Raw genomic sequence first — 9,739 nt, 5'->3', positions numbered from 1 at the left:
ATCTGTTTTTTTTTAAATAATTTAAATTATTTTCAGTTAAACCAATTCTTCGTCTATATATGAAGATATGTGTAACACCTCATATATGCATAAACTACTTACAGTAGGCTATACCATTATACAGCATCAACATTTAAATTAAACACTTCTTCCATGTGTCATCATTGTATCGTGGTATTGGTATTGAGGGGGAGTCTTCATAAATCTAAGATCGGACCATTAAGAAAATGGTTTATGACAGCGGTAGTTCACTGCCTTTACTTCGGGATCTGAGGAAGTAAGTAGGCGTGGTCTTACTTTCTCTTCTGTTTCGGTCTCTGCTGCAGATCCACATCTGTCACCATGTGCGACGACGAGGAGACTACTGCCCTGGTGTGCGACAACGGCTCTGGTCTGGTGAAGGCTGGCTTCGCCGGAGATGACGCCCCACGTGCCGTGTTCCCCTCCATCGTCGGTCGCCCCCGTCACCAGGTACATGGCGATCCCATTTTTTCTTTTCTTTAGGACAATAAGCAAAGCAATATGAATGAAACTCAGTTACAGCATTATTGCAAACTACTCATTCCGATTTTATTATAACCTTTACCATTACAACCTGAAGTCATGATAGTTTAAACACATCACTCACAAGTGTTCCACAAACAAGTGTCCTATCTTAGATGTGTATCAGTTATGACTTTACAGCAATTTACAAAGAAGGTTTGAAGCTCTCCTTAGAGGGGAAGACGGGTGGTGTGTTGTTCCGTTCAGGTGTATTTAAGTCTATCTTTCACATTGGTCTCCTTCAGGGCGTCATGGTCGGTATGGGTCAGAAAGATTCCTATGTTGGTGATGAAGCTCAGAGCAAGAGAGGTATTCTGACTCTGAAGTACCCCATTGAGCATGGTATCATCACTAACTGGGATGACATGGAGAAGATCTGGCACCACACCTTCTACAACGAGCTGCGTGTAGCCCCTGAGGAACACCCTACTCTTCTCACTGAAGCTCCCCTGAACCCCAAAGCCAACCGTGAAAAGATGACCCAGATCATGTTTGAGACCTTCAACGTCCCAGCCATGTATGTGGCCATTCAGGCTGTCCTGTCTCTGTACGCCTCTGGTCGTACTACAGGTGAGAGAACAAGAACTTCCACCTACAATAATAATAATAATGTGTTGATAAATGCAGTGTTGCTTCATGTTAGAACACGTGAAACGTTTGTGAAGCCACGATGCTCATGATCAATAATTTTCTATATAATGACTTAGGTAGCAATTCATTCCATTTATAATTACTTTTTCAAGCATAAACACTACAAAATTGCTGCACTGCTCTGTAGCAGAGGACAGGTGTATTCAGAGCTTATTCCATGTACTCTAAAACATTATAACATTGACTTAAACAGGCATCAAAGCTTTTTAACAATGTTTGTTATTATTGTTATTGATTGATTTATCCCCAAGGTTTCCTTTGTCTGAAAAGTACTTCATCATTGTCACAGGCTTACAGACTGTACAGGAGGCGTTTCTTAAGCTTAAGATTGTGTTTTCTTCTCATCTCTGTGTAGGTATTGTGCTGGACTCTGGAGACGGTGTGACCCACAACGTGCCCATCTATGAGGGTTATGCCCTCCCCCATGCCATCATGCGTCTGGACCTGGCTGGCAGGGATCTGACTGACTACCTCATGAAGATCCTGACTGAGAGAGGCTACTCCTTCGTCACCACTGGTACAAGCAGTTCTGCAGTTATCAGATAGTTTATATGAGGGGCGTATACAATGGTTAGCAAAACTCTAAGTATTCCCCCTTTTTGTCCCTTTCAATAGCTGAACGTGAGATTGTGCGTGACATCAAGGAGAAGCTGTGCTATGTGGCCCTGGACTTTGAGAACGAGATGGCCACTGCCGCCTCCTCCTCCTCTCTGGAGAAGAGCTACGAGCTGCCCGACGGTCAGGTCATCACCATCGGCAACGAGCGTTTCCGCTGCCCTGAGACCCTCTTCCAGCCTTCCTTCATTGGTAAGTGGCCATAATCCCACAGCCACCTCTTGAGAATCACATTAAGGGTTTGAAAAGTTTATGTTGGTTTTAAGAGTGCAGGAATTTTAAACATTCATTCAAAAAAAAAAGATCTTCATAGTTAACAGGAACAATTGACAGAAGTCGCACAATTAGAAACTCACCAAACAGTGTATATACAACTGTTAGGGAGTCATAGAGTTCAGCACCTGGACCGCAGTTAACTAACAACTGAATGGTTGTTATACTGGATGCTCTGAAGATTTTTTCTGTTGTTTAATCTAGGCATGGAATCTGCTGGCATTCATGAAACCACCTACAACAGCATCATGAAGTGCGACATTGACATCCGCAAGGACCTCTATGCCAACAATGTCCTGTCTGGTGGTACCACCATGTACCCTGGTATTGCTGACCGCATGCAGAAGGAAATCACTGCCCTAGCTCCCAGCACCATGAAGATCAAGGTACATTTTAATATTTCATTGTAATGTTGGCAGTTCTTGCATTATCTTGATAGTTGCTCTTTACTGTATGTTACAAATGGATTTTTGATGCCTTTGTGGTTTTTAATGCCTGCTGTACTCATAATTTGGCTGTGAAAACCCGTAAAAGCATGTTTGTTTTCAGACTAAATGTTTACCCCTCTTTTTTCTCTCTCTTTGTCTTAGATCATCGCTCCCCCTGAGCGTAAGTACTCTGTCTGGATCGGTGGCTCCATCCTGGCCTCTCTGTCCACCTTCCAGCAGATGTGGATCAGCAAGCAGGAGTACGATGAAGCTGGCCCCTCCATCGTCCACCGCAAATGCTTCTAAATGCCCCTTTATTTTCCTCTGCCTATGGATTCCATGATTATGGCTCTTGGAGAATCCAGGCAACTCTCCCCGAACTTCCCTCAATGTACAGTTTGTTTACACACAAGTGCAATTTATATGTGGATAAGATATTTATTGGTTTATAAATAAACAAGACCCGGGACTTGCAACACATTTTGTCTTTGTATCCGATTTTCTTACTGTATGTGGTCATTCACAATCACAAAGCTCTTTGACATCTTTGATAGTGATACTTTTAGTGTAATTTTAAATGTTATTTCTGCTTATTCTTTAAATTCAATTATTACTTTGGTATCTTATCCAGTACTGACTTTACCTTAATACTGTATGTAAAATTTTAACATTAAATGCACTCTTATGGAACAGAAAATTATCTGCTCTGATCTACACAGTTGTGCTAGGAGACCTCACTTACAATTCTTAATCTATTAACCCCGCATTTCCAATATTACACTGAAGGCAAGTCGAAGCACTTTCTTTTTCCACTAATTTCTTTAGGGCATTAGTTCATTTAAATAACAAAGATGTTCTACATTATTATGAAACTATAAATACACAGTACTATCCAGCTGTTCTGAATGTAATGCTAGTTTATTATGCTGTGCATTGAGTTCTCTTCAACTGTTTGATCAGTGATGTTAAAACAATTTCTCATGGCATTATATATATATTATCATATTTTATCAATTAATATTCCCATCTTACTTTTGATTTGTATAACAGAGTCAGGGATCATTTTATGCTAAAAGAAAATAAACATTAAAATATTAAAAGGGTGCAACCTAAAAGAAAACTACAATTTTGTTCGTAGCAATAACTTATTGTAGTGTCAATCAGAACATGAACTATTCCCAAAGTTATGTCTGATAAGCCATTACATTTTCCTGTAATGACTGTTGGAGTGTGTTCATTTCAAAGTGTATGAATGTTTGTCTGATTGCCAATTATGCATGGTATTTCTGACTAGCAGAAGTACAAGATGTGAACACGTCAGTTCTGTCTTTATTTTACAAATAGCACTCGGGCTCATTTATGTCGATGGTGATAATGCAGATGACATCACGAAGTTAACTTCGTAAAGTCCTTTTACAGTAGACTATCTAGTGTGTAGGTGGACGAATTTAGGCTGGAGGTGGGGGAGAGTTACTAAGCGGTATATTCTGTATGGGTATAATTTTACTGTACAACCAAATTACAGGAGCGGTAATTGCTTTCACCCAGCGTTCATATTGGTAAAATTAACTAGATAAAACTAACATTTACTTAATAGTTCTGTGAAATAAATATTGCTAACATCATGCGCGTTACAAAAGGCAAAACAATATTGTTTAAAATCACCCATGTAATAAAATCCGGCAGTATATTATTTCCTCACAAGTGCAAAGCAACTATGAGCGCTGAACATAACCTAACTTTTACTACATTAATACACGAAAACCAGTGTCCCAAGACACGTGAGACCGCTGTGGTAGAAGGTTATAAAAGATTTGATAGTATTATCCTTGTGAGATAAGCCCTTCCTGTGTTAAACATGTGCTCATCTTTCGGTTTATGCGTTTACTGTATATGGGTGCATCTGTACTGCTTTTTTAGTCGTCTATATTCACAGAGAACAAAGCTAATAACCGTGACTAAAACTACCAATCATGGTTATTTTCGCTAAATTAAGGAGTTTCTTAAAAGACAAAAACATCTTTCATCATTTTCTGAAAGTGAGTTAAGGAAGCAGCTAACACTGATACACACCTTATGTAAACAACAAACTGAATTCGTCGAATATGCAATAAGAAAAGTAAACGAACCGTTAATCCAAGTTTATTAGCTTTTTCAGTCGCTCTCCTGAGTTGAACCCACATTTATAACAGTCCTAAAACGGTAAGGCTTAACTGTTAAAAACTAAAATTACATACATTTTCAAAACTTCATCACTAAAACAGCTAACAAAAAGCATATACAGATCTAATTTACAACAGCAGTGTTATTGTTTTCGGTGAAAAAGTACTTGCAATACCACGGCCAAGTAACGAATTATCCGCCTTGAAGTGTTTTAAGACGTTTGCTTGACTTTCCGATAGATGTTCCATCATCGGAAAGTGACCGATTCGTAAAGCGAAACTTGAACAATTTTTCTAGCATCTGTATTGTTTCCACTCTCGAAACTTAAGTGAAACTCGGGATACCTCTTTAACGCAGCTATCAGGTGTACCCGAAGAATTACCGTTCTGCTCTCCGCAAATGCACTAATAGGCACTTCTACTACAAAGCACAGGACCAAGATTTGGACAGATAGTAAAATCTGCGTTTATGACCCAGGACCATAATTGAAATCAAGGAAGCAAGTAAAAAGCCTGAGAGGACTAATGAAAAATATTGATTTTTAAAAAAATATCTATTTTTTTAACCGTCCATCTTAGGGTCAAGACACCATATGACCCGTATCTTAGGATACATCGCACTCACACCACACTTACCTTTCCCTTCTTTCTTTAATCTCCCTCATAGAATCCGGACATAATTCTGTCTAGCTCACTAATTTTATGTATTGCAAATGAGACACCCCAGAGCACTGAGATTATCACCAATCATTTTATTACAGATTAATCTGGTACCAGTTTATTCGGAGAATAATGAAAATGAGAAATCCTGGTATTTTTTGGCTGCCGTCCACCAACCTGTCTGTCTGTGACGCAGGAGGAGACTACTTAAAGGGAGATTAGAGCTGGCAAGACATTAAATCCAACCTCCCTCCATTCAGACACCGCGCGACCCATCATCCTGATCTGAAGATCGAAAATAGGAGGGCTTACACTAATCAGCACTTCAGACTCGAAGACAAGCAAAAGTGTGGGATCGTCGAACTGGGTTTCAGCACTGGCACGGAAGGGGAGCAGCGGCTTTTGATCAATGCATTTGCCAGACAAAATCGGAACCTCTGGAGAGTGAAACAGGAAATAATAACATTTCATCGCATTTCGTGCAGAGTGCTGTGCTCTTGTCTCCGGATGAACAGAAATGGGGGAATGGACCATCCTAGAGAGACTCCTGGAGGCTGCTGTCCAGCAGCACTCTACTATGATAGGAAGGTAAGAGTACAAGTGCGCTACATCATTTGCAAAAGTACCGACGTGCAATTATTTAAGCAACACGAACTGCAAACACAGTTTTATTGCGTTCTGTATGCAAATACCTTAACGTGTTGACAGTTATAGTGCGGCGACGCCTGTTTATTTTCTACTTACATTTATCTGGAGATACAGAGTGAATTAGTGGCAAATGAATGATTATTCAATGGTATGATTCCGGCAAACATTAAGCATAAACTCTAAGAACACTGGTCTGCTAATAGTTTTAAAATAATACAGAATCTGTACCTTTTGATACCATAATGAATGACTTCTCGCCTAGGAATCAATGTTATCTTTTGCCGTTTAAAAGAACAACTCTCAGCAATTTCAGAAGAGCTGTTTCAGCACTGGACAGCTCCGAAAACACTCAAAAGCTTAGTCACCAGTTTCAATCACAAATTATGTCCGTGTTGCGTTATACAATGAAACCATATATTTATTCTTTGCTTTTTTTATTTTTAGGATCCTGTTAACAGTGGTGGTGATCTTCCGGATTCTAATAGTAGCTATAGTTGGAGAGACAGTCTATGATGATGAACAAACCATGTTTGTTTGTAATACCTTACAACCTGGCTGTAACCAGGCGTGTTACGACAAGGCATTTCCAATTTCTCATATCAGATACTGGGTATTTCAGATCATTATGGTGTGCACACCAAGCCTTTGTTTTATCACTTACTCGGTGCACCAGTCTGCAAAGCAAAAGGAACGAAGGTACTCCACTGTGTTTCTCACATTGGATAAAGACCAAGATTCTATGAAACGCGAAGACAGCAAGAAAATTAAAAACACAATCGTAAACGGAGTACTTCAGAACACAGAGAACTCAACCAAAGAAGCCGAACCCGATTGTCTGGAAGTGAAAGAAATCCCAAATTCAGCCATCAGAACTACTAAGTCTAAAATGAGGCGACAAGAAGGGATCTCAAGATTTTACATTATCCAAGTGGTTTTCAGAAACGCGCTGGAGATTGGATTTTTAGTGGGTCAATATTTTCTTTACGGATTCAACGTTCCCTCAGTGTATGAGTGTGATCGATACCCCTGCATAAAAGATGTAGAGTGCTATGTTTCCAGGCCAACGGAAAAGACTGTTTTTTTGGTTTTCATGTTTGCGGTCAGTGGGATTTGTGTAGTACTGAATTTAGCAGAACTCAATCACTTGGGATGGAGAAAAATCAAAACGGCAGTAAGAGGGGTGCAGGCCAGAAGGAAGTCCATTTATGAAATTAGGAACAAAGACCTGCCTAGAATGAGTGTGCCTAATTTCGGCCGCACTCAGTCGAGTGACTCCGCATACGTGTAGCACTCTTTTATAGAATACGGTGGACAATTTGTGATGTACAGTTACGTTTAAGAGAATGAAGACTAAAATTCCGGACATTTCCATTCGCCAATTGTATTTCATTAATTGCGCGGTGGATTGATTTTTGATTTTCAATGGACTGCAATAACAAACGTGTGTTTGTTTTTCTTATTAAATTGCACTGATGCAACTTTTTAGTAACGTTTATACTCTGTACATCGCTTGACAGCACATTGACGTGTTCACAAATTTACTCGTTTGTACACTGCAGAGCTACTGAACTCGAGGAGAGTAAATACGAATTGCACTAAGTTGTGAACACCTGGAGCCAAACAAGCCCCAAATTGTGCTATTGACAGTGATTTCTTACCTGCTTTCCACCTCTTACAATCATTCTGTCACAGCGAGTTGGCAATGTTTGGAAAAATATGTGTACTTCAAATGAATTTTAAATTCTGATTACGGAGAATCGAAGTAGATGAAATTCTATAGCTTTCTGTGTTTTTTTGTTGCCTGTGTTCACACCACTAACCTTAACGTATGTAACCATTCCATTGCTATATAGCTGAACTGCAAAACAATATCGGGTGGATTTGCTGCAAACGCTAACGTCTGTGACTTCCTTAATTTATTATACACCAAAGCGCCCATTGCTTTCATTTGTCAAGAACTGTTTTCTTGCTTTCGTGTAATTAAGTGCCATACATGTATATATACATATAAATATATAAATACATTAAAATATTCATCATGAAAGCGAACTTCCTGCTTGCATTATGCTTAATGCTGCCCTGTTTTGCTTTAATTGTTGTACTCTAAGTGGAAATGGCATATAATCCTTTTTTGCAATTATTTGAAAATAAAGCTCTAATCTTTTTTATACAAGAAACATCTCCATTTGCAATTTTTTAGGTTTCAGTTCATGGCAACACATACTGTTATTCTCATTATTCTAAAAAGCACTTCCCCAGATGCTGATGTTTTTACTTAAGGATATTCTCACAAAGAAATTAATGTCATTCACCAACACTGAATATGTGCCGAGTCCTTTTAGCGATACGAACTTTAACAAGTGTAATGGTGTGTAATGCAATGTGAGCTGAATTCTGGTTTTCTCACCCAGAGATCCAGAATATTTTGCCTTTGCTCATAGCAATGACCTCACTAGTATGCCCACTGGTTTTCTACCATACATGGCAATCATATAAGGCTAGAATCTAAATGGGTCACTCACCTGATCTTGGAAAGAAAAGTGTGCTGCAGTTGCTCCCTTTTGTGTTACCCTTGCTACATCTCATTTTGTATCAATGCTACTTAGATATAAAATCTATGTGCTGTCTGTGTACCTATCTATTGGCACATTGTAAGAATGATGGAATCTACTTTACTAGTAAATATCAGACAGTCAGACAGATATGCGGATGTAAGCTGCATGTCCAAGGAAGATGTGTCTCTCTTCACTGCATCAGGATGACTGTACTGGAGTATGCAGCAAGATCCTTAAGATCAGGGGAAAACTGACATGCGAGATCATTTTCAGAGTGCTGATGAATGCATTTCCAATGCAAAAATGTTGCTGAGAAAATGACAGCACTAGGGGGTCTGTAGAGTCAGTCTAGAAATGGTTGACAATGTGATATTGGATTGCTGTATCACCTTGTTTTTGTGTATATATCATTGTGAACATCTCTTATAGGCCATCATTCACTGGGTCAGGAAGCATTCCAACACTATCCAAAATTCAAATGTCTGAGCAGCAATACAATAATTTCATCTCCACTTTGCAATAAAGTATCCCCTGCATCTGCATATATACTGTAGCACATACAGTATACAGTACATCTAGGGCTTTTGAAAACATGTACACATACTGTAGATAGCTCCTCCATAACAACAAATGAAGGTGAACTGTACGTCTCATGACTATTGAATTTAACCTTATACCAAGGTCCATGTCTGCAGAACCGAGAAACAGGGTTGCCAAAAAAACCTCTAAAACATAAAAATATGCCCTTTCTAAAACATCTACTTCAAGGATCTTGGGTTATGTATGAGTAACAGTGAATTTTTTATCATTGGGGTTAAATATTTCATGCTACCATTATTGTCGTCCCATTCACACACACTTTCTGAAGCAAGAGAAAATTCATTTTTCATACCTTGTTCTGAAAGCACTTTTCAATTGACTGACATCTACGAAGACTATATTATCTTCATTTTTTTCTACTTCAGGATTGTCAAAAATATTTATAAAATTAATGAGAAATAATAAACTAAATGTCATATTTAAGGTTTAAACTATATCCCATTCAAAATATTTACAGGAAAACACCTCTAAACTGATATTTGAACATGGACTTGCGTATTAACATGTAAAAAATCCTTGAAATCACTGCTGCGATAATATACAGTAACTGCACATTGATCATCATAGTAGAGCAGGTTATCCTTAATATTAAATATGACTAAAC

At 38.7% G+C, this 9,739-nt stretch overlaps 2 protein-coding genes across 2 annotated transcripts; both read left to right on the top strand.

The window, feature by feature from the left end:
* The first annotated feature begins 335 nt into the window (after positions 1–335).
* Positions 336–2,990, top strand: actc2 (actin, alpha, cardiac muscle 2). The gene is made up of 6 exons (XM_088648337.1): positions 336–471; positions 789–1,113; positions 1,550–1,711; positions 1,810–2,001; positions 2,287–2,468; positions 2,673–2,990. Exons 1-6 carry the CDS (start codon positions 343–345, stop codon positions 2,814–2,816), a joined length of 1,134 nt encoding a protein of 377 aa, XP_088504463.1. The 5' UTR covers positions 336–342; the 3' UTR covers positions 2,817–2,990.
* A 2,594-nt stretch (positions 2,991–5,584) lies between these two features.
* On the top strand, positions 5,585–8,157 carry LOC148653386 (gap junction delta-2 protein). The gene is made up of 2 exons (XM_088648338.1): positions 5,585–5,920; positions 6,425–8,157. The coding sequence occupies exons 1-2, from the start codon at positions 5,850–5,852 to the stop codon at positions 7,266–7,268; spliced, it is 915 nt and encodes a 304-aa protein (XP_088504464.1). The 5' UTR covers positions 5,585–5,849; the 3' UTR covers positions 7,269–8,157.
* The last annotated feature ends 1,582 nt before the right edge of the window (positions 8,158–9,739 follow it).

The sequence above is a fragment of the Lepisosteus platostomus genome, chromosome 10, assembly GCF_059453375.1.
Source record: "Lepisosteus platostomus isolate fLepPlt1 chromosome 10, fLepPlt1.hap1, whole genome shotgun sequence".
Classification (NCBI taxonomy): Eukaryota; Metazoa; Chordata; class Actinopteri; order Semionotiformes; family Lepisosteidae; genus Lepisosteus; species Lepisosteus platostomus.
The sequence above is the reverse complement of the archived record's forward strand: the minus strand, read 5'-3'. Positions and strand labels throughout refer to the sequence as shown.

What these genes read in the sequence shown, in the direction of transcription:
- actc2 (XM_088648337.1), top strand. Translation starts at nt 343, where the DNA reads ATGTGCGACGACGAGGAGACTACTGCCCTGGTGTGCGACAACGGCTCT. An exon ending in TCGGTCGCCCCCGTCACCAG is followed by an intron (nt 472 to 788) that starts GTACATGGCGAT and finishes GGTCTCCTTCAG; the next exon opens with GGCGTCATGGTCGGTATGGG. An exon ending in CTTCCAGCCTTCCTTCATTG is followed by an intron (nt 2,002 to 2,286) that starts GTAAGTGGCCAT and finishes TGTTTAATCTAG; the next exon opens with GCATGGAATCTGCTGGCATT.
- LOC148653386 (XM_088648338.1), top strand. Translation starts at nt 5,850, where the DNA reads ATGGGGGAATGGACCATCCTAGAGAGACTCCTGGAGGCTGCTGTCCAG. An exon ending in CACTCTACTATGATAGGAAG is followed by an intron (nt 5,921 to 6,424) that starts GTAAGAGTACAA and finishes TTTTATTTTTAG; the next exon opens with GATCCTGTTAACAGTGGTGG.